Below are 26,024 nucleotides of genomic sequence, written 5' to 3' on the forward strand. Positions count from 1 at the left end.
TGCTTTCTATAGGCTGCAATGTTACTTCTACAGGGATTTTCGGGATAAAGAATGTGGTACGACATTCACATTTTTTAAGTCCGTGAAATTATATTGATTTGGAGTCTTTCACTATTTCCAATATACCAATACAACAAAATTAATCATTTTACCATATCTATACTATGTTTTTCACAAGTGAATGTTTTATTTGAATTGTAGTAAGACATATGCAGTGTTTGATAATATTATGTGTTATGATTCTGGGACCATGTCATAAACATGACATTTACAATTTAGTCAGTCATGTTTGTGGTCTAAAAGATTTCCCACCTACCTAAGCATAACCAAAACAATATTTTGTATGATTTTTTAGCTATTTCAATATTTACAATATATTTAATATATTTTACTATTCAAGTGAACTGAGAATTCATGTGTATTCTTTTCTTAGATGATTTTTCAGACCACTACAAACTGTGAGAGGACCATAGAATTGTTCCCCATGCTGTACCACCTTGTATTTGTATGCATGAAATCCAGCAATGCAAGTTTATATGTGGGATTACACCAGTGCAGTGGCTACTTGTGTCTAAGGGCCTGATTAATACGGTGGCGGTTTACCACCCACCGTATTAAGATGTTCCCGCTGGCCCAGCTGCGGTGTTCTTGATGGCGTGGAATATTTTTTCATATGTGTCGATGCAGGTGTGTATATTTTGACTGCATTGCACACATATGCATGAGACGTGGAAAAAATACCTACTATGAGTACTTTCCCATTGCTCAAGTCCAGACCATATGTGCCCAGACCAGTCCCTGGGGAACTACTGCAAAACGGACTTACCTGGATTTCGGCACCTCCAGGATCGTTTTTTTCAGGGCCATGACCTCCTGTGAAGGGGGACCCTGGAGGAAGGAATCCACGTGGGAGACTGAAGGGAAGGAAAGGAAATGTTCCACCAACTCAAAACAGGCGGTCTTCCCGCCACGGTTGGCTCGTCGGAAAGACAACTCGTAATTCAGACAGTGGTGAACTTATCTGTACCACCCTATGACAGCTGCTTTTTCCAGATCGCCGTCAAGGCGGCCAGTGAATGGCTGGTAGTGTCGACGGTGCTCCGGCAGTCTTTTGTTCAGCAAACTGCCAACATATAATACGGCAGACGGACCACCCAGTCAGCAATGGTGAACCTGATGCCGACACGATGGTGGTCCCAAGACCGCCAAAGTCGTAATCAAACCCTACATTGTTTAAGAAGATAAATCACTAAAACAAAACCAAGTCTTCTATCTCAAAACCTCAGCTTACAGATCTTTCACCTCATGTTGAGAACAGCAAACATGCAAAAAGATTGACTCACTCGTAATTCTATAATTGATTTTCTAGCCTTCACAAATTAAACTGATTCAAGAATGCCTAATATTTTGATGTATTTCTCTTTTCTAAGCATCTTCAATAACTAAATAATCTGCATGTGTTAATCATTGTAGATTTGGTGTGTCTGAATCTACATACATTTACATAGGCACACCAGCTAACAAGGACTGGCAAAGTCAATAGGTCTCATCTTTGTGATCTATTGACTGTGGCAGTGTTTTTTAGCCACACTGCAAAGCACCACTGATGCTATAGTGGCGCAAGCAACACGTGGGAGGAGGGAAGGAGGTTCCAGCAGAACAGGGGAAGGAGGCGAAAGCAACACGGAGAAGGTGGGAAGAACATGGAATCAACATAGGCGTTGGGGAAAGCAATACAGAGTGTGCAAGTGTGGGAAGGAACAATGTGGACAGAGAAGGGGAAAGGGTGGGAGTAAGCAACACAGTGGGTGTGGGGTAGCAATGAAGAGAAAAACACAGGTGACCAAAGCAGAGAGGGGGTTGGGGAGAAGAGCTCTAGAAACAGAGTGCAACACAAGTGGAGGGGGAGGAAGTACATGTTGGAGACTGCTAGGAAACACATGCACTCTAATGAAGCACTTATCAAGCAGTGGAACCAAAGATGCCAGTCACTCAAAGAGATGGTAAAGAGGCAATGCTCCATGGGAAGGATAAAAACAAGATTGACTAGTTGGCACAGGAATAGGAAGCAGGTAATAAAACTGACAGGTAAGCCAAACAATGGTAAGTCATAGGCAGGCTTCTACCCCTTCATGTTCTTGGTAAGCCACAATATGCCTCACAGCCGACAGCACATGCGGCATCTAGTAGACTTGAGTCTAAAAGAGCTACCCCTTTGCATCTGATTTTCATATTTTAACTGCAACTGCAGCACTGTAGAAAGCCTAATTGCTACTGAGTGTTAAGTGACACCATCCTGAAATTATAAGAACATAGAAATCATTGCTTCTTGTATTTGTCAAAATAACACATTTATATTTTCCAATGATTTGAATCAAAATACACCACACATATTTTTCATCTGATGAAACATATTTAGTCAAATGCATTATGTGGCTCAACCTTTTCCCGAGCAGCAAACACTACACAAACACTGTTTTATATATATAACAGACTCCTACTGCCTCATATAACGCTGCACAAACTTTACCCAGACATTTCTGATAAAAATTAGTCATGTTCCTCATCACATGATGATTTAAAACACTCATTTCTCACATGTTCTCTCATACATGAGATCAACTCTATTTTCCATTCTAAAGTACCTTACTCTAATGTTAACATCTTTTTATGAAGTTTGTCCGATGATTGGGACACAGATTTATTTAATATGCAGCTATTAGACTTGCTCTTGGCAGTAGTGTTTACCCTAGAAATCCCATTATTAAGTGAAGTTGCAAGAAAACCTCTAGAACTTTGGAAGTTCTAACATGCAAACTGAGTCTTTTTCCTGTTATTAGAGAAGAGTGGAAGATACCTTGACTTGTCCATCATGGTACTTGTAAACTGAGATCACATTTTGTCCAGTGGATAATCATTCCTTCTTCCTATCTTATCAATGGTGGCTTTCCATGGGCACCACAGGAGTTTTACTGCTAGAGAATGATGGAGTACCATGCAGAGAATTAAAACTCACTTTGATCTTGCATATACTGGTTCCCTTTATTACCTGACTTTAGAATACTGCAGATGTATTTAATTTAACTTTTCATTTTTGTATTTTGAAGGAGATAGATTTACTGAAATGTGGGATTTCAGTGGCCAGAATAACCAATTATGCAGACATCACTGGGTGTCAAATGCTTGATTTAGGATGCCACAAGATGTGTAAACACGATTTACAAATGAAAAGTCCACTCTTCTCAACATAGGTTGACTAACTTAGTTAACACATGTACTGAAAAATGGGCAGGACATATATATGCAACAGTTGTCTGTTATCGAGTGCTGTTGGTAATTTAAGCCTAGAGGGGACTAAAAGGGTATCATGCGTATGGGTGCAGTTCTAGATTTTTTGCTCACTTTTAGGCTGTCAGGAACCCTTGCAACACCATGATGCAGTGTTCCCTCATGCAGATCTAAGAGTATGGCTACTGCCTTACTCTTAGAGTATGTACATTGGCATTTGTAGTCTGTTACTAATCCCTCCCATGTGTGGTCCTCAGATGTTCACCAGGCCCTTCTTAGTATCTGTACATTGGCATTTACAGTCTGTTACTAAACCCTCCCATGTGTGGTCCTCAGACGTTCACCAGGCCCTTCTTTGTCACTTCCCAAAGGATGAACACTACCAGGCTTTTTGATTATGTGCTATATCCTTGATGACACAATCACAATGTATTGCCTCTTAGGGCCAGATTTAGGGCCTGCTTCAGAGTATAAGGGACAGGGTATTCTTTTGCAAATGTGACAGAGTAACCTGTCTGCCAAACCCTCAGTTCCCCTTCCTCATGTAGAAGCGGGTGATCCTTACGTTTTCCATCAACTAATCCCTGGTTGGGTCCATCAACAGAAAGCTTCATGTGACAGCCCAACAGCATAGGAGCTGCCGGAGTATGGATATTTGACTGCCTGCCCTATTTAGGACGATTAAAAAACTAATGCCCTTCACACCCTGAGGCCAAAATTGAATTGTGTTTTTGTTTTTCAGTTTTGGATTGATAATGTCAATATATATAAAGCAGAGCTATCATCTGTCTTCACAAATGTCCAGCATTTTTTAACTGCTCCCACCAGGCGGGAGTAAACTTGAGATCCCTGCCTGGGAGAGTGCGGGCATGGAATGCCTACACTCTCCCAGGCATGGAACCACAGTGTCCAGATGGGGTGGGGGTTGTTCCCAAACACTGTGTTGTGTCTTTCCCCAGGGATTGGGGTCCTCGAAGCGAAGAGGGAGTTGTGCGGCTCCACTTCTCATATTGTAATTATTTCTCCCAGTAGAGTCCCAGGGAGTGGAGCTGCATGCCCGTCCCTTTATATAATTACATTAGGCCCAGGGGGATGTGGTCACCGGGGCCCATGCCCCCTTTGTCTTAAACCTACATTTGGTACTAGGGATTGGGTACCCAGGGCCATGAGTGGCTCACGGAGTGGGGGGTTCCCACTCACACCAAGAACAACAGCTGGAGCATAACTTCTTTTTAAACAAAGTAAAATACATTTGGGACTTGGGGGTCCGTCTGGGTACCTCCCTCAGGGTCTACAAGGGCAGGGTATCCCTACCAACCCCTTATATTTAGAATTTTAGGGTTTAATTGCCCTTACATCTGTCAAGAGCTATGCTTACCCTCAAATGAGGTGTGTATCCATTGATGCTCAATGCCCTCGTCTCGTACCATGCTTTTCCACAACCAACCCATTATGCATTCTGTGGCAAGCAGCTAAGGTCATCACTGGCAAATAAGACATGCTGGAAAAATCTCATCCTCTTTAGTGATGGCCATTAAATACAAAGTGACTCACTATAGAAGCTATGAAGGTCCTGGTGTACAGTGTTACCAACCAACTCCATTGGTCCCCAGACCTACAGAGTTACTTATGTCATTCCCAGGACCTTCACTGTGTATGAAAACTCCTCTTAAAAAAATGTATTGTAGAAACGTATCATTATTTGACTTACATCTACTGTTTTCTTTACTATACTTTTTCCATGTCCTTGGTCCTCTGTCCACTGCTGTGGCAATAACAAGAGCACACTGCACAGTGAACAGCTGTAAACTATGTACATTACCTTCACGAGCAGCTCAGCTTTTTGTGAAGAAAGTAAATAGTTGTACATTTTATGTTTGTAGGTCACAATCTCAATATGCAATATTTACAATATGTTTGTCACTTAAATCTATTGTGTTCCAGATTGGCTTGTATATGTTTGTGTAGTATAGGGGATCAGCAAAAGTAAACCACCACTGATGAGAAGTCCACAATTACTGCACATTTTCTTAATGCCAACGCATGCATCACAGTCGCTTTCGCCACATTACCCAGGTTAGACTTGCTATTACCTCAAGCTGGAAATGGCTAAATTAGCGGTGGCGCTTCTTTTAAATGTTAGTGGCAACTGTTATACCAGTTAAGGGTTCAATATTGTAAGTGTTCACATTTCTCCCTGTTAATCTCACCAAAGATAAACGTGTTTCTGAAGCTGTGTTTTCTGTATACTATAATACAACATTAAATTTTCTGATGAGAAAATACTGTTTCCAATAATGAGAAATTATTTTGCTTCCAAATGCTGAGACTAAACATTGCATCTCATGGAGATCTGACTGTTTCTGTTTAATAATGTCAAAAACCTTAATTGCAAATGTCTTTGTCATCATTCATCTTCTCTGTGGCACACTGCCTTTTGAGTACTTTTCAAGACATTGCTGTGTGGTCCCCTTCATTAGTTTACCAGCTCAGTCAACACTACATAAAATAAACTATTTTTTCTCTTCAGACACATCAAATGAGTTCATTTTGTGTGACACGTTGAGCTCTGACTGATGTAGCCAGAGCTAAACTCTGAAATAACAAGATAATCCATTTGGGATTCTCTTCTGTTTAAATAGCTGTCGGTGGCATTTACTTTGTTCCTGAATTTTGCTTTGGTGCCTTTTGTCTAAATTTTTGAATCTTGCTATTTAGCTGTTGACAGAACTTTAGTTACCAAGGCCATTACATTGTCTCAACATCATTACAATACATGTTTTTTAACAGCTTAATAAAACAAGACTTTTCCAACAAACCATGAAACAATTACAGAAAGAAATCTATGTCATCGGTATGTATTCACATTTTTGCATGCCAACATTGAGTATGGATTCATTAATACCATCATCAACTCATCAGGTGGCATAACAAAAGGGACTATAAAATAGTCCTTTCTGTCTATAACATCTAAATATGAATTATACTATATTAAAATGAAAATGAAATAGAATCTGACTCATTTTAGGACATGCATAAACAACATGAATTAAAGTTTCCTCCTAGCGGTCTCATAATCTTTAAGTGCTTACCAGCCCATTATCGCACACCACCAGGAATGAGCAATAGATTCAGACGAAAGTCCAGCTATCATTATCTACCACCAGAAGTTCTTCAAATATTGCTATAGACATTCCATTCTTAGCAATCTCAACCAACACTAATAAAAATCTTTCAGATAAAAAATATATCATAATTTTGTTTCCTCTATAGTTACGAAAAGCTCATATTGGTTAATCCCTCTGTGGCTACTTCTGTATTTGCCCAAATCCACTCCGGGTCCAGTTCTTTTAATTATTATTTTGCTAGCCACCAACACAGCCCAGACCAAAGAACCAGCTGTCTAACTGTAGGCACATCCGGTTTTCAACGGAATGCAGCCACTGGGGTTGATGTTCGTATTTCTAAAGGAAAAAGACCACCAAAGACCCTTGATATTATCAAGATGATGTTGTAATGAATCAAGGTGACACATTTTGCTAAGATTCATTTTCCTCCTATTTTCTAGAAAATACCAGAATATGCCTTTTTTACCAAGTCCGTATGAAGATGAGGGTAGACACATATTTTAATAATGTGAAAAAAGGGTGCCCTGTCTAAAATGCTGTTACCCCATATCACTGTTAATTTTTGTGTTTTGTGTTCTTTACATCTTTTGGTCAATAAATAACTGAATCAAAGTATTATATATACAGTAGAGCATATATGTGTCCCTTATTTTAGTCCTTTTTGCTTTTGTTTATTTTAGTGGTTGTGCTCTTTTGAGTCCTTGTCAAATATTTACTTTGTTTGTGTCACTGTTCAGTTCCTTTTGCTTCCCTGCGTGTCAAGAAACCCACAGATCAAGCAAACTAGCTAAGAGCTACTGGGTGTCTTTTAAGAATTCTACATATATAAAAAGAATATTTTGTCACTCATGACTCACAGAATCTGAATTCTGTTCAGAAAGTGTGCTTACAAATAACACTAGGTTGACGAAATTGCCGCTTCATCAAATTTAAAGGTAGTTTAAGAGTAAGGGTGAGCCACCCTGCAAAAATAGATGAACAGTCAGAAGCCAGTAAATTGGTGAGTACTCACATAGGATTTGTAAGGATCCTCCCACCCATGTCCAGTGTTTAATGGAGTTGTTTAGGAAAGTGTTTCTTTGTAGAGAAAATATTTGCTGCTGCACATTAGCTTCATATTGATTTATACTGACAATTCCACACAATGGAAAATCTCTATGTGTACGTGTTGCCATTTGCAGTACTTTAGGAACTGGATCATTGTGTAGATTTCCTTGTCAACACTTTGATTTTTCTGGGATAAGTCAGAAATCTGTTCCAGGCATATACAAATATCTACAGGAGCAATTTTTCAGTTTCCACTACTGTATTTGTGATCTACACCCATAAGTTAGTTTGGATAAAACATAGCACAAACTATCTTGTGTAGTAATCCATAATAACCATATGGTAGAAGTCACATTCTTGACTTGAAAGGTATGCTTCCATGTCAGTCTCAGCTACTATTGCAGACTAACTATAGTTGACCTGCTCTCTTTCCTTTCTTCTGTGTTCCATCACTAAGCAATGAGTATGTTCCACAGTTGAATACGCTGAGCCAAGTAACATACTATTTGTAATATTTGTCCATCTATGCATACAGCTCCTTGCACTGCTAAAAATGCAAAGTTGTAGCCTTTTGATTTGCCTTTTTCTTTCCAGCCATGCTAAATGAACATCTTTGGCATCAAGCGGCTACACTTCTCCACCTTTGTAATTGCTCGCATGAGAACCAAGCATGTGCTTGTTTGAATAGTGAAGGGGTTTTGTTGATTTGGGTAATTTAGTGGAAACAAATCCTGATTAGACTGGGCTTGCCAGAGTGTGGCAAAGTGTATGGAATGCGTTAGGCGGCTCACCTGTAATTGAGCTCTGTGTTGCGCAAGGAAATTCTGCAGCGGATATTTGATCTGAAAACAAGGAAACTTGTTCAGTCACATAAGGTACAACACACTGCATGTCTTAACTGAGGGCAGTATGAAAGCAACTTTTTTTAAATACATAACAACAATAATATTTTCTTGCAGCATGTTTTCATTACAAAATAAAATATATACCTTTCTTTTGTATTTTGTTTGAACACATGAATGTATTATATTGTACTGAGTATACTGCAGTAATGGGTTTTGGTTGACAACAGAACTAAAGATTAGGTTGAGTAAGTGTTTCTGCCTAGAATCACACAACTTGGTCAAGAAGGGAAGGAGTGATTCAAATCTAGTTACCCTGATTTGAACGTCTGCAGATTATATCTCTTCTACATAATGGCATCCAGAGTTAGACACTTAAGACATCATATACTGCCATGGCAGATTTTTGTTGCCTCTGAAATAGCCATCTGCTACCAGAGCTTTCCTAAGCTCTACTACCCCTCTCACTTTCCCCAAATTGTAACTATCTACCAAGCTCTGTATTTTCTTACTGTCACAATATGCTTGAGAAGTCATCTCCCAGGGGTTGCACCTTGAGGCTTTTCCGGCTTGCCATGATTATAAGTTGTGCTAAGACTGCTTATTAATGGCGTCACTTTTTTTTAGCAATTGTGTAACTGAAGCACAAATATGGCTGTAAAGCTACATGCAACTTATATGAACCTTTGCTCCTACCCGAGAGACTTGGCCCTTCCAATTAGAGGACATTCCTGTAGTGCTTCACCTTAGACGTCTGATGATATAAGCTTCAGCCAATTAGGCCCTCCCTATGGATAACTAATCGAGAGTTGAATTGCCCTCTTCACTATGTTCACTTGGGGGGTTGGATGCTCTAAAATGACTTTTGAGATTTGAGCTTTAAACTTTGTTCAAGGTAGCTACATTGAGGGTAGCAAATCCGACACGTCTCAATATGTTTACCCACTTCAGATTTTAATCTAGCCTTTTATGAGGTGAGGCGACAAACACATAATCAACTATGCAACATGAGTCTATAGATGAGCAGGTGCACAGCACAAACCAGTGAAATCATTCTGCAGTGATGTTCACACGTTGTTGAGTCAGGCAACAGATGTTGCAATAATATGTCAGCAGAAACCCCTGCAGATATGATCAGACTGGGTCTCACTAAATATAACTGATCCACTGCTGCCCAATTGTGACCAATTTACAAAGAGAAAGTTTGAAAAGTTGGACATTTGCACTGCCAACATTTCCCATACATTTAGAGCAAATGTCTAATTTTTCAGGTACTCACAGAAAACCACTTAAGTACTCCTTTCCAGGAGTACATGTGCAAAATGTGTGCAGATGGATTTTCCACCACGTTGATGCACTTGGAAAATATGTTTCATGTGGAGTAACTCCTTACCTTCCCTCCATTTAAATATAAGGGTGCTCACTGTCAGTTTTACCCCAGACTTTTACCTTCTACTGCCCTTGACAGGAGTAAATGGCAGATGCTTTTAGGATGGAACTTTAAGAGTGACCTTTGAATATCACAGTTTTATTTGTTTGGGCATGTTCACCTACTTCTGCAGAGAGGTCACACTTGGGATCAACTACACACCTACCTATAACTTCAAATATGCGATTATAGAAATTTCCCCATTCTAGCCCGTTTTCCACGTTCACAAATCCTGGATACCAAATATGACCAGTCCTGATTTTTTTAAATCAGGAATTGAGTCTAGCCTTCACAAATGCTTTTCTCACACCCAAGTTGCAGAAAGAGCTTTGAGAATCCACCCATGGTTGGTTTCTGTGTATAAGAAACAACAATTCCATTGCTTCACATGGGATTCAAGTACAGTGCTGAGAAACATTGTGCGCACATTAGCATTCCCAAATTGTACAGTCCATCTTAATGTGTGAAATCGTGTAGTCATTCAGGTTCCTAATAAGAATCTTTAAACTGGTGTACCATGTTTGGTTTACAAAAGTAAAATATAATTACATTTCCATGTTAATTTGAAAAACAAATTGCACCACTGCTAGCCAAGAGCAATTAACATCTCATCTTTTTCGGGAGTCATTCTGACATATGTTTTACTGTTCAAATACTTCACAGACATGGGCTAGTGTAACATAAAGAATTATAGTAACTAATGGGACAACTCCCAGCTTCCATGTTTAATCTAATGCCTCTTGGAAATGTGTGGGGAGCATATCTTGAGCCTGGAGGTTAAAAGAGTGGCCATGTCTTCCTTGCATTCATGAGGGGTTATATGGGCCCAGGAAGGGCGATTGTTATATTGAATCTTTTGCCAAAGGTTTCAAGTGTGTTTTCCAGAAACATTTGTTAATGAAAGAGGCATTGTTTGCTAGGCTGGGGTGTGCCAAGTTGTACACTGGCTGTGTTTCCCTTTGAGCTGTGGCCTTGGGCCTTGGAGTCGTTATAAATGTAAATAAATACAAATCAATGGCGGAGTTGTTTTCATTACAGCATTTCTCAGGGAATTTATGCAGAACCTGAAAGCAGCACGCTTCGACTTCAGCACATGATTAAGTTTAACCTTGATCCTGGGCCAGCCAGATTGGCTCGCCTTCCATCAGCGAGGGATTTGCATGTACGCGGACACATTTTAATTGGCATTTATGCAACATGTACACACAGATGCGGAATTCATTGAGAAATTTTAAGTGCCATCTGTTTGAATGCCTTTGCCCTCTGTTGAAATCAAAACCAAGATGACACGACTCTCACTTCCTGAAGCATTTACGCGTTGCGTGGGGAGAATTGAACATTTTCATCCATTTCTATTACAGTGAAAGTATGTTCCTGTTTTCATGCTAACTGAAGAACAGAATCAATATTCGCGTTTTCATCTCCTTTGCTTTATTTTTCTACATTATTCTTTTGAAAGTCTCTGGCTTCTGTTGTGCTGTCCTGGCCTCTATCTATGGTCTACATTTGAACCGGTGTGTCTAGTGCATATATCCTATCTTCTGTATACAGACAAACGTAATCACTTTCAATAAAATGAGCATTTATGAGTACCTCAACTATTGTATCTGTTGATATCTGTATTATCCTTTTTATATTTAAAAATCTGAGAAGGTAACATTTCATAGTAATTTATTGTGTGGCCATAATTTGATTTGCTTATACTCCTTTTTTTATGTATTGTTTATAAACTGATATGTACTTCTCAATAAACATATACCAAAAAATAAATGAACATCTAGGCGCTGTACCATAACCCAGAATAATCTAAGAAATGCATATGAACTAGAAGATCAAAAAAAGACAAAATATAAAAAGTACAGAGACTGGAAAATGACTTGAATTATCTTAGCTTTTGACAATGGTGAAACTATTATGGCCAGGCAGTCCTGCTAGTTCTGAAAATTCCTGAAAGACTATTCCAGGCAATGGAAGGATTAACTCATGCCACCTATATTCGATATTATAAACTTAGGCAGAATCTGAATGAATAAGATGCAACCCTTGCGAGAGGTTGTTATAATCTGGTAGAGGCAACCGTGTTACCATATTTGATTCACTGGGTTTGACAATCGAGAATCCTTGTAGCAAATGATAAAGGTAAATTTGCATAAAAGGTCTTTGCAGTGGGCTTACTTTATACATGCAATGCCGTGCTAAACTTTTTAAAAATATAGTCAGCTAGAAATTGACAAAGTCTACAATCTAATTAAGCAGTTTGAAGCTCCAGCCTAAGAAGAGAGAGCCTGATTTAACTGGGCTCTCCAATCCCTTGTTACAACATCTATTGCCAGTTTGGGACAGGACTATTGGTCACTCGTACCCTCTGACTCTGCCAGATGGGGCAGCTAGAAAGGACCGGCATTTGGCCATTTATTTTAGTCCTATAACAGCCCACTGGACCAAAACATGCAGCCCACACACACTGGCCTTTTCTAGGTGAACCACTGGCCGTGCCAGGGTGCCAGAGAGCCAACATGTCCAGCATACCAGTCCAACACTGCTTATTGGCATGACAACAGAACAGTCAAGCCACTCATGCTTTTAGGAGTTATGTCAGTGTTTTATATAAAGGACTCACAATAAACATACAGAGCTTTTTAAAAAATACAGCGTAAAGGAGTCATTTAGAGCTTGGTGGATATGGGACAGTCACCACAAATTAGAGAGGAAGCATTCACCATATTTAGAGTGTGTACCTGGGCACAGTAAATAAGGCGGATGAGACCGCTGTCAAACTGTGCATTACCATCTGAATTCCAATGGAAAAGACACATTGATGTTAGGACCATGAGCAGGCTGTTGACACAGTTCATTCTATTTATCAAACTGTGATCCCACAGAAGCTGTATGTATGAGCTAATGAATAACAAGGACACTTATGTTCAATACGTCCCCTTTTAGTCAAAAGTAACAAAATCAATGGATCCAACATGAATCAATCTAAAATAAGCTTTTGCACAGCGCTATAAAGAGAACCTATTCTATGCAGGTGCCGAAGAAATCCCACATACGGTGTTTAGCTCACAACACTGAATAGGCGAAATGAGCAAACTCAGCAAATGCAGCACTTGACACCAGCTGGATAATTTGCATAATCATCTGTGTGTACCTTCATTCCACAGTGAACTCTTTCTAAAATGTTTTCTAACAACATATGTGAAATAGGTTCTATGTCAGAATGTGGATGACAGGAATATCATCTGACGCAAATAGTGTATCATAAATATAGTTAACAAGGTCGTGTGCACTTTGTATTGTTAATTCTAATGGGATGGTATTTTGTAATGACTATCAGAGAAACACATTCTGCACTGAAATGTGGTAATGTGCATATCACAGGTTTTACTCCTCCCTGGTAAGATCAACTCGGTCTTCCTTCCAAGCATGGTAAATTAGGGTATGGTAACACTTCTTGTTTTCAGTGTTTCAGAATGGTAGAAGTGCTGTTTTGTGTGCTTTTTACAAAGAAAGTCTTATTGTTTGTCCCTTGTATTCCTTGTGATTGGGCTCCTTTGTTCTGAACAAAAACCACCAGGGTTACCATGAAACGACCAGGGTTACCATGAAACGACCAGGGTTACCATGAAACGACCAGGGTTACCATGAAACGACCAGGGTTACCATGAAACCACCAGGGTTACCATGAAACGACCAGGGTTGCCATGAAACCACCAGGGTTACCATGAAACGACCAGGGTTACCATGAAACCACCAGGGTTACCATGAAACCACCAGGGTTGCCATGAAACCACCAGGGTTACCATGAAACCACCAGGGTTACCATGAAACCACCAGGGTTACCATGAAACCACCAGGGTTACCATGAAACCACCAGGGTTACCGTGGCGTTACAAAAACAGCTGGACAAAATGCGCTTCCTTGCATCAATATAGATGCTCTGCCAATCAGTGATGCAATTTATTTGCAGCAAGGAATGTGGACTATTGTGATGCTTTAAAATCAATATGATGGGGGTCCTCATTTAAGAAACCATTAGTACCCCAGTTTCCTAGCTGGAAAACTCCCTATACATTAATATACCTCCAAGAAAATATCTGCTTTTTATTTTATTACAAAACATACCAATTACAAAAGGGAGTAAAAATAGATTACAGGACTGCATCATATTATTGTATCTATTTTCCTAAGGAAATCACAAGACAACACAGTCACTTATTTCCGTTCATACAGATTCCAAGGGCCTTAATTGGACCCTTATTTGATTGATTGATTGAACAGAGATTTATAATGCGCAACTTTGCCCGAAGGCGTCAAGGCGCAGAAGGTGGAAAACAGCAATCAGCCAAGTGTGAGAGAGAGAAAAGATATTAAGAATAGTATTCAGAAAAGAGGAAAGTTTTAAGAACTCGACGAAACAGAGGTAGGGAATCCTGATTCCTTAGATCAGGGGGAAGCTCGTTCCAGAGTCTGGGGGCGAGGGCAGAAAGGGACCTGCCACCCCACCTTGCTTTAGCATAGCGGGGGACAGTGAGCAGCTTCAAACTGGAGGAACGGAGGGCTCTGCCAGGAATGTAGTACGACACCAAGGACCTAATAGCCTCTGCCCCTGCGTCATGAAGAGCCCGATGGATGATGGTCAGGACTTTAAATTTTATCCTGGCAGGAATAGGGAGCCAATGAAGATGTTTCCTAATGGCAGTCCCAGAGGAGCAGAGACCCAATTCTACAACTGGATTTCCTGTGTTGTACTGTACATAAATAGAGACATTTGTTACCCTTGACAAGGCTATTTATACATTAAAAAGAACATAATGAATAGCATCTTACCTTGGCCACCACATAGACTACTGCAATCTGAGAATAAGTTACACACTGTGCTATATTGTCAATGACCCATACCATTAGTATTCATTGACATTAAGAGGGATATTTGCAATAAAATGTTGGTGCACATTGTTACTGCAAAATTGGTAACGCTGCACTTTGACATTTTTTAAACGCAGGGATGCACTGTATTTACAAAAATATGATGCACCGCTGCGTTTCCCCAAGCGCTACAAAAGCTGCCCAGCACCAGCGCAGGCACCCGCGTGCCATGTTGCAAGAGTGTCTGCACTGCAGGGGTGATTGTTTATGTGCAGGAAGAGGTACCTTCCTGCACATAAACAAACTTGAAAGGCAATTTGCTGTTTCTATGTGTGCTGCAGTATGCAACACACATAGAGGGTCACTTTTAATTATGTTCCTGTGCCAATATGGATTTAGTCTTATTTAAAAAGGCGGCATTAAGCCACTTAACATGGCTTAACGCGACATTGTCAAAAAGTCCCCCTTTCATGCTACACTTAGTGTGAAAGGAATGGGCACTTGGTGTTGCCATGGGTGTGTCGCTGCAACACCCATTGATTTTGATGCTGCCCCCTATTTACAAGTGTGGCGTAAGTTGAAGGCGGCACCAAAATGAAGTTCAGGGAAAACCTAGTCGTAACATGGCGAAATGAGGAGAAATGCTTTATTTCTCTTTGTTTTTGTTGTTTCTGTGTGTGCTGCACAATGCAGCACACATAGAAACAGCAAAACGCCATGAATGATTGTTTATGTGCAGGAAGGTGTCCCTTCCTGCAAATATACAATCATTAATAAAATGACGATTTGAAACTTCTATAGGTGCTGCACAAACCGCCATTCTGCATTGTTTATATGCAGGAACAGACACCTTACTGCACATACACAATCATTCCCTCAATGCACACACCCTTGAACTATGCTGTAAGGGTGTCTCCGTTGGCGCTAGGCAGCTGAATTTAGCGGCAGTGTAAGGAGAAATGCAGTGGTGCACCGTATTATTGTAAATACGGCGCATCCCTGCATTTCTAACGTGACGGAGCGTGGCATTAGCAATTTTGGAGCTAACCCGCGCCCTGCCACTTGCTTGTTAATATGCCCCAGAAAGAGCAAAATACGAGGAGAAATTAATAATTTATCCTCTACTTATCACCATCCTGGTCTTAGTTTTTGGTGCTGCCCCATCCTTGTAAATGTGGGGGGGAGCATCAAAAAGCAATTGGTGTTGTGGCGAAACTCACACTGCAACACGTTGCACGCACCTATCATGCTAAGTGAAGCATGAAAAGGGGCCTTATTTACAAGGCAGCGTTAAGTCAAATGGCTTAACGCTACCTTGTAAATAGGAGAAGGAGATATCACCACCAGAACGTCACTGAAAGTGACATTCTGGTGGTGATATCTCCTTGTCAATATGCCCCTAAATCTCACATGTTCGGACGACTCAACACAGCTTCAGTAATAGCCATCCAGTGATGAATTCTAAACACACTACTTCTTAGAACTGCCTTGTTTGGACACATGCAGCTGTTTCCTTTGAATGTCTTCTCTTAAAATGTGTCTGCAGCCCCCCTTTATCTTTTGACTGTGCCCTTATCTACCACCCTCCCAAAAACCAACAATGCTCCTTCCAAAAATATCTGGATAGATAGCTCATCTATCGATTAATAAACAAGGTTGAGCAATGGATGAGGACAATTTTGTCATCTGTCAGCTTGCCAACAGCCTCATACATGAAAAAGGTCATAGTGTATATCCTGGTTTCTCCCTAATGCTGAAAATTAGCATTACCAACCATAAGCCTTTCCACTGCTCGGAGCAAATGCTCATTAGCTTTCAGTACCCTGTGGAGTAGGGAACTATCTCATTGGCCACCACCAACTTGACTTAAGTAAACTTTCCTGCTCATATGGAGAGACGCGGAGACAAGCTATTTCAAACCATAACATGACCATCACATGTATCCTTGGTAACATGAGGCAGACCAAAACCAGAAAATTCAAATCAGCCAAGTGGAAAGTCAACTATTTTGTCACCAGCAACTTTGAAATGGATAAGGCAGAAGCTCTAAGACATTGTATTTGCAAACTCAACATAGTGACTTTATTATGTGAGTTAAACTACTATGACAAGTAGAGTCAAGCATAACCCTTTTCAGTTTAGAACCACCTAAACCTGAAATGCTTTGAAACAAATGTTCAGGACCTATTCATTAGAGTTAAAAAAAACATGGGAAACCATAGTTCTTCATCTGTTATTCCTACACTTGGACCTCGAAACTTAATTCTGACCTCAGCAGGAGACGGCTTCTAAACTGTTAAGCAAAAAGTAGGAACCTTTCATTGTCAGGAACCAGAGCAATATATATGGACACTGATACTGCTTTACTTCTAGCCCAGTTGGGTGCATAGTCTTGTCAAGCAGGCTTAACACATTCGCGAGCATTAGCGGCATCGGGCCAGCTTGTTCTCTTCTATTCTAGATGACAGCACCATTTGTAAAAGGCACTTCTCATCCTTTTTTTTTCACCCCACCAACAACTCCAGATCATAAAGATTTCTCCTATTACTGACGCTGCTCAGGTGCAGTTGGACTCTCTGACCCACATGTACACTTTCTGCAGTGTCAGCTTCGACGTCATTGGCACTAACATCCACTTAAAGACTGCAATGAAATTATTGGACCAGAAAAACCTGGAGACTGCTTGTCATATGTCTAGTGCTGGATACATGAGAGCATGTTTTGCGAAATTGCTCTAAAGCTGCTAATAGACCAAACACCTCATTTGGCCCTACCGTTCAGTTGTCCACCCACCGTGACTCTCCTGCACCAGAACAAAACATGCAGCACTTGGAGTTTATTTCTCATGTCAGATTGAACTTCGTGCTACAAATAACGGTGGTAACCATGAATAGATTCCTGTAACTTCATATTCTATGAATGCCCCCTCCCACTTACTGACCAGGCCAAATTAGACTGCCCTGGTCAACACACTGCCCGAGCACACACAAAAGACAGTATCAAAGCCTATTGCAATTATATCATGGCACACAAATCCAAATCCATTTAAATTCTTCATCTTTATTTTCTTCCGCTTAGTTGTCCAGCCAACACGTGTTAAGTCATCTGGGCCATTCACCCACTACTTCCTCACAGCTGTATTGATATGCCAAAAAGTTCTGAACCTCTGTACCGGTTGTACTTCCGTTCCAGCCAATGGAGTAGTAAAAATAGAATCCAAGTGCTGACACAGACTCCGATCCGCGTCTTGTGTACATTAAAAAGCAGGGAAAGGGCACTGAGTACGACCCAATCAATGTAACCCTCTTCCATGGACCCCGGTCCGTGTCTCCTTAGCTCAGTATTTCCCACCGCGTACTGCTGCCCTGGTCTTTGTCATAGTAATGTTGGGCTAGAATCACTCCAAAGACATATATGAAAGAACAAATGGATAGAACGTAGTTTTCCACACATCTTGGGGATATCATTGGGATAAAATGCTCCTATTGTGCTAGTCCTGCTTTGAAAGTGCTGCAAGGACATACTGTGCTGAAGGAAAGCAGTACAAGGCTCTCCATATTGTTCTTAAGAAAATTCATGTATTTCCCTCACTGGCTTCATCAGAAATATCTTCACACCTTACCAACCAAGTAAACCACGAGTCTCACTACCTACTCCATCTGCCCAGTTGAATCCAAACTATCCGGCGGCAGACTTCCCCACATTCCAGCCTCTTCAAACCCCTTTCCACAAGGGACCGAAAAATGACCCTTCCTCAGGAACGTCTCTGCTTCGTCATGAGGAAACAAGGCAAGACCGATTGACCTACGACATCCTGATTCCCCCAACTCCTCATAATCCTCCGTTTCCCTTGAAGCCCTAGCCCTTAGAGGCAGCGGGGAAGCCGTAAATGCACAAAACCAATAAACTGGATTCAATAAATGAAATAGAGTATGCACCACCGAAGAGGTGAGAAATTGTATTGCAATTAGATTCATCCCATGCCAGTAAGATGCAACCAGCACCAAAATGTGTGTGTGTGTGGGGGGGGCATTTGATATCTCAGCAAATGCTTTCCAGCTCTTTTTGTGATATCAAACGCTTTAATGTTTACCCTACACTACAAATTGAGTTGGACTTTACTCTTAACATAAGAGCAAAACAGCTCTTCATAGCTCATGAATATGTTACAGGTGTGTGACAGTTCCCCACTGCTGACTATGTTCATTTTATGACTTGAAACTATGGGTCTCACATTACTTCCTATCTGTGAAGGTTGTCTGTGCATGGATGCAGAGATGCAGTTATGTAGAGATGCTGGTGAATATGTCTAGCTGTGACATGATACATGTACGCATCTCTCTTCACTCTCTGCAAGGTGAGCTTTGATTCAGTGGGTCAGGAGTATTTGAAAAACGAATTACAGTCTTTATAAGACATTATTTTTTCCTAGCGAGATGAAATATTGCTTTATAGATAACAGCTGTATTTTAGTTCCGGATGAAGCATTGATGGAAAAAGTGTTGACATTCGTGAAAGATGAAAGAGAAAATAGGCAGCAATAATTTCACTCACTGATGCCAGTTCCAAGCATTCAAGTCTGCCCTCTATTTGGCTCCGACCTTCAATTTCCTAGTAGGTTGTTCTTTGTACAGCAGCACTAGTATGAATTTTAGATGTATTTTCATTTCCGTCTCTCTCCTATTAAGAAGCTGGAAAAATATTCCTCTTGTATATTTGAACGGATAGAAAACATAACAATTGTCATAGAGAGATTATAGGGGCTACATGTCTAAAATCCTTTTGCGATCGCAGACCACTGGGATTGCGATCGCAAAGGACTTTTCTTTATGTACAAAAGCCCTTTTACAAGTCAGATTTTTTTTTCGAATTGTTAAAGGACTTTTGCAATTTTCTGAATTGCAAATAAGAAATGGCGTAAAAGGGGTGTCCCTCTCCTATTTCAAATTTGGAAGAGAATGTATCAATGGTTTTAAACCGCAACTGCAGGGTGAAGACCATAACTCAAAACTTAGTCTTTCTTACTAGAATTGAAGACTCCAACTCCACAGCTACCATCAAATCCACCAGATGCGAATGGCGCCGAAATCATCCCGCTGCCACCCACACAAGATAGATCAGTGCCTTAGAAAAATGGCTTCCACCCATCCAGAGATGAGATCAATCACTCCTGGATTCATATACTGTTCTGTTCCAGATTAGTACCCAAGTACTCAGCGTTCTTGTGGCCTATTGCAAATCAGTTCACACTGCATATTAATTCACTTTGCCACATGGTTCTCTCATCACCAGCAGACTATGCTATAGAAACACACTCTATGCCGGTATCACCCAGAAACAGCTCAGGAAACTACATAACGTCTAAAATGCCGCAGCCAGACTGGTCCTCAACTTACCCCACCGCAGCCACATCACTCAACACCTCCGTCAACTCCACTGCCTCCCAGTCAATAATAGAACCACCTTCAAGGTCCTCACACATGCCTACAACACTCTCCACGACGCAGGACCAACGTATTTGAACCACCACCTCTCTTTCCACGCACCCGCCAGAGAGCTACGCTCCATCCAACTTGCCCTGGCCACCGTCCCAGGGATCCACAAGACCAGAACTGGAGGAAAATCCTTCTACCTTGCCACCAAGACCTTGAACACCCTACCCCTCCACCTCAGGCAATCACCCTCGCTGATCCAATTCAGGAAAGATCTCAAGACCGGGCTCTTCGACTGAACCTCCATGCCCAGATGAATCAGCAGCCCTCCCACCCCCCAGCGCCTTGAGACCCTTACAGGTGAGTAGCCGCACTATATACATTCCTGATTGATTGAGCACCACATCACAAGCTCTTTATATCCACAGGCTCCTCAATGCCTGAGCTAGTACTTGTGCACCCTTTGCTTTAAAGGCCATTCTAGGATTCACTTGCATCTAAAGGACTTTTTCTTAGCAATATGCCACTGTCTTCTCTCAACGATGGTCAGGTTCTTTATTCGAAAAATCTAAAATTGAAGCATGTTAGGTGGAAACCTATAAAGGCACCGGCGCGTTAATAATGAAGATCGCAAACATTGGCAATTAAATCTTAAGACCTTATCTCTTGGATTGACTCGAGAAATGTATTCCCTGCGTAATCACTGCTGTCACAGTGAGTTTTGTGTTTTATGTATTTTAGATACCAGTCTGTGCAGACATTCCTATTATATTGACAGAGAGATTTAATTAAAGCACACAGTGAATGTTTAAAACCGCATTCTTCAGCGGCTGATAAAGTTAGTTAGCATGAGGTTAACCACTGTGAGGTCATCTCCTAATTGGGGCCTGTTTTGTTTCAAAGCACACTGAAAGGAAGTGACCCACACTGTAGTTTATGCTGAGCACTGCCGTTCACATAGGATTGATAATGAGTCGATTGGGGAGTGGAATAAGATAGCGTTTGGTGAGGCAATATTTCTACTTGCATTCAGCATATGCCACGAATCTGACATCCTTATCGTTTACAAGAAGGAGCAGCTCAGAAACAGACTAGACATTAATTAAAATGACTCTCATACTGCAAGGCTACCTGAAGTTCAACACTATTAAAATATGAGCTCAAGTTGTAAATGGAATAATGCCACAGAAGTTCTGTTCTTTGCACCTCCATAGACTGGAGGTGTTAAATGGGTGCTGTGTTAAACATCTTACTGACAACAATGTAACACTCTGGTTAGTTAAAAGTTAAACCTAAACCTTTCATAATTTAATCTGCACATTGTATGCATTAAAAGTAAATTTTTCACTGGCATTGCCTTGTAATATTTTAGATATTTTCAAAGTAATTTTTGCATGCACCCTCACTGTAGGTGAGACAGCAAATGCATCAACCGACATCTGCAAGTCCTCTAGATAGCTTTCAAGTCATGATCTTCTAGGGGTGTGCGAAAGTCGAAGTATGTTCATTCTGTGTGATTACGCAAGCTTATGCAAACTTCTAGAAAAATGACATGAACTGTCACAAAACTCAAATATGACACTGTTGCACTATTTCTCAAGCCTGAATTGCATCCTTGTGTACAAAATTGATGCTAAGGCACAAGTAACACAAGTGCCACAAACAATATCTGCTCCCTTTCTGTCTATCCATGTGGTTTCGGTGCTTTTGAAATAGGAATATTTTTACTATTTCGAAGTGTCATAGTGGTGACATTTTATAACATTTTTCTAAATGCAAATGCCTGAAATAAAGTAATGTACACCGGTTTGATTGAAATTTCGCCCAGGGCTACTTCACTGTACTATTACATAATTGGATCTCCTATTTGACAATCAGTTTCCACAGCCTCAACATAGCAGACCAGGCAAAACAACATAGATACTTTGTTTTATCTCAATCCCCTGCCAAACCCCGCATATCAACAGAGCCTTCTTATCCCGGTGCCCTTATATTTCGCTATCTCCATCCATGCTGTACTCATAGAATTCGATAACTCCATTGCATTAAACATAATCCTAACATAAAAATGACCTGTGTAAGAGGACAAATAGGGATGAGGGGGTCTTAGTTACTGATCTTGGACCTGTGGTGGTTGTTTTGGTTGAAAAGTAACAGGGTTAGACTGAAGACATGGTGATTCATGGCTGAGAAGGTCATACTCGCAGTGTTTTCTTTAGGTCTTGGCTAGACAGCACAAGTGCTGTCTCTTCGTGACATGTTGTTAACAATCGGTGGGCTACAGCATGCCACAGGCTCACCATTTGTTTGCTTCTACGTCGCTCTGGTATCCTTCGTACCCGTTTGCCCATAGCATGAATGCGTCAGCCCTCTTCCTGTGCTTGGCCCTCCCCTCGAGCATGTACCAAGTACTTGTGTCCATCTACTGCTCCTGTTTTGGGACCTACTTTTTCTTTGTCTTAGAGGACTCTATACGAGTATTTGTGCTTTCACTCGCTCCGTCTCCCCCCCCCCCAGCCACGTTGCTTTTTTCCGCTCCACAGATTGTGTGGTAATGTGTAAGAAACCAATTCTCATTTCCAAGCCCAGGTTATTCTTGCAATGCCCTATGTAAATAAAGAAAATCCTGGGCGTAAATACACCATCTGCTACATAACAAATTAATCAGCTCTGCTGACTGAGTACTGCACATACTTAACACTTACTTGCAACTCAGCAATGACTGCAATATAGAGCACTCCTGTATTCCACTGTACTGCACTGATCTCACATGCTTTTATATGTAACTCTTGCAGTCTCATTAAATAAGATGGAGAGGCCTTTCTCCATTCATAGCCATTTAGAATCCGGACGGGAGAATGTTTACACATGTGCTGCCTTGCAAAGGTGATGTTTTAGGCTAGTGTGGCATAACCCAGGGTTTAAGGTGACAAAAGGAGAAATAGGAAGAACAAAGTGACTACTTTTCTGCTACTTACACGGACCCTCAACAAATTCAGTGCAACACTCATTGTCCATTGTTGATCATTTAATGCATGTCATGTCTCCATAATATTAGCACTTCCACTACCCATAACAACCAATACCACATCTGAATAGATTTTTGAAGACATCTGTGAAGTGAAAGGCAATGCTAATGTCTAAAGTGACCTAGGATTGGAGCATTGGTGGCACCTTAGCCAATGCTAGTGCACGGTAGAATTCCAAAATGGTCCTTAGCTGTGACTTTCAGAATTGTGATTGTCAAATCAGGAATAGATTAGTTAAATGCAATGATTGAAGGCTAGATTTGCTGGTAATCATGAATTAAAGGTACATGTGTTAATGTGGATTTGCTTACAATGTGTATTGGCATCATTTTCCACCTGATGGAAATGTTATACGTGCTAATCCCATATGTTGGAGCAAAAATATCCGAACTTCAGCTATATAACGTATGGGATTCTTTGTAAAACCCATAATGGGGAAGCTATTTGAAATATTGAAATAACTCCCCTCTTAACAATATTGTGGCTTTGTGGATCTCGGTGGAAATATTGCCTTTAACCCCTTCGGCGCTCATGACGGAACGGTTCCGTCATGAGCGTCGGTTGAGCTGTGCTCATGACGGAACCGTTCCGTCATGACCACGCCCGCGCAAGCAGCGCTCAGCACAGCGGGGGAATCCGCCCCGCATGGAAGGGGTTAAGTGGAAAAGTAAATTGAATGTTATATGTAATGTTGAACCCTATGCAGCTCCAACTTTATAACAAAACACACGATTAAAGCAGCCTTCAAGGACAATTCCTTCTTTGATAATTCCACTTCATTATTCCAAATCTACAAGCCCTAGTTTCCAACTGAAAGACCTGTTCTCTGCAGTAAGGAATATGGCTGGTGGAACAGCCACATTGCAGGAAAATCTATTGTGCGGGCCAATAGGTGATGCTCTTGGTGAAAAGTAGGTGTGCAAAATGGTGTTCTTGTAATCATGTCAAGACTGCCTTTTGAACAAGAAAGTAGTGTAAGTACTTTTTTCATGAACCACAGTAACTCCAAGTAGGAAATCAGATTTTGGAATTAAAGATATAAACTGTAATTTGGAATATGAATGAAAGAAGTATTTTTTTACAATATGAAACTGTAAACCCTTATGGTCTTGCTTTTCTTCTCTTTCTGGGTGGCCCATTTCCTTACAACACAGGAGTATGGGTACTCAGTAATTGTACCTAAGCATTGGCCCAGTTTTACATTTTAACTTGTAAGACTGTGAAGCGTTTGTTTCATATGTACTGTGCCTTACTTGGTCAATTCAACCTACATATTGATATCTATCCAAGCCCTGTTTTTTAATGTAAAGTAACAACGTTTTAGTTATCAAGGCATTAGTGGTTTTATAAATCACAGGTTCTGATCAGGGGGCAGAACTTTGGTGAGATGAAGCCAGGAATGTTTAACTGAAATTATGTTATTCTTTTTATTTGGGTCTAAGAGTACAAGTGTCATCTGGGCACAAAATTCTTGCAAGTCACCAGCAGAATTTCTTTTTCTGATCTTCCTTTCATACTTTTCCATTAAGTGAAGGTTAGATGCATCTGGAAAATAATCCTGGCCTGTCTTGGATTGAGAGTTAAATGTGGCAACTTTTTATGATTTTTATTGACCTGCTGTCATCTACATAGGTGTCTGGACACCCTTAATATACACCATAACCTTTTAAACATGCAAATGATGAGCTTCATCACGGTATCAATATCTCTCTATAGTTAAATGATTCTTGGTGTGTAAAGAGCAGTATTCTACGCCTTTTCCTTTGAAAGAGATCTTCATGAAAACTTCTTGACTGAACACAGGCTTGGACAGCTACCTCAACACCTAAAAATTCTATATTTCTGCCAATAAGTGGCAGATATAATTTTCTCGCATCCATCTTTTTAGCTCTATGGTGGCACTTATTTAAGCTACCATTGATGTGGGCTAGAAAAGAGTAGTTCTGTCACAGATGTAGAAGCTGATAAAGTGTTCTTAACATACATCATAAGTGCAGCCTATGAATATGACTTTAGCTAGGAAGGTGAAGCATGTTTATTTTTTGGTATTTAAAACAGAACATGAACTATGTTACTCAATGTAGTGATCATTTTTGTAGCCAGATCTCTGTGTGTGCTTATTTCAGTTGTATGCAGTGCTTATTTTTTAAATTGTATACTTGTTCTGTAATAACCAATGTTTAACTACACAGAAATACATTACAAAGTGTCAGTGAATCTTAGCAGATGCCTTCTATAAAAAAATCAGACCTGAGCCTTATACATTTCATCTTATATTTTTCTAGTACTACGGGATGACTTTCGACAAAACCCCTCGGATGTAATGGTGGCAGTGGGTGAGCCTGCAGTGATGGAATGTCAGCCTCCAAGGGGTCATCCAGAACCAACCATCTCTTGGAAGAAAGACGGCTCTCCCTTAGATGATAAGGATGAAAGAATAACTGTAAGTCCACAAATATTCGATGAGTTTCCATTTGAGCTTTAGTGTCATCTACATTACAGATTTATAGGTTATATCAAAATTAACTTTTTGATAAAACAAAATGTTTGCCAGTTTCAAAGGCTACACTTATCTTTCTGCATGATAACAACTATTTTAGTATTAGCATCACAATTGGTTACTTGGAAATGTTGTCTTATTTCATCATTTGTCATTATCGAAGGCCTTTTTCTTCAATGGATACATTTTTTAGTCTGCCTTTTCTGGTCTGGATTTCAGTACATTGCTAATTTATGACTAACTCTTACACTTTGGTGGAAGCCCTTGTGATATCTGTTCTAGCTCTTCTCCTGAAGTACTCTCTTTCTTCCCCGAAGGGAATTGTCATGTAGAGGCGAGAGGAGTATCAAGGACAATTACATTTGATTTCACAACATGCAATTTGCAACAGCTTTATTGACTTACTTGCCAGCCTGGATTAATTACACATTTACCTGAGTACCATTTGAAGCTGTTCTTA

The 26,024-nt window shown here is 40.5% G+C and overlaps 1 protein-coding gene across 3 annotated transcripts in view; it reads left to right on the forward strand.

Annotated features, from left to right (window-relative positions):
* ROBO1 (roundabout guidance receptor 1) overlaps window positions 1-26,024 on the forward strand; it is a 1,505,960-nt gene that overhangs the window by 1,285,706 nt on the left and 194,230 nt on the right. For all 3 annotated transcript variants that reach the window (XM_085623024.1, XM_085623023.1, XM_085623025.1), the window contains one exon: window positions 25,350-25,507. In XM_085623024.1, coding sequence (XP_085479150.1) covers window positions 25,350-25,507 — 158 coding nt within the window. The remainder of the gene's footprint in view (window positions 1-25,349; window positions 25,508-26,024) is intronic.

This window comes from Triturus cristatus, chromosome 8 (genome assembly GCF_964204655.1).
Source record: "Triturus cristatus chromosome 8, aTriCri1.1, whole genome shotgun sequence".
NCBI classification, from domain to species: domain Eukaryota; kingdom Metazoa; phylum Chordata; class Amphibia; order Caudata; family Salamandridae; genus Triturus; species Triturus cristatus.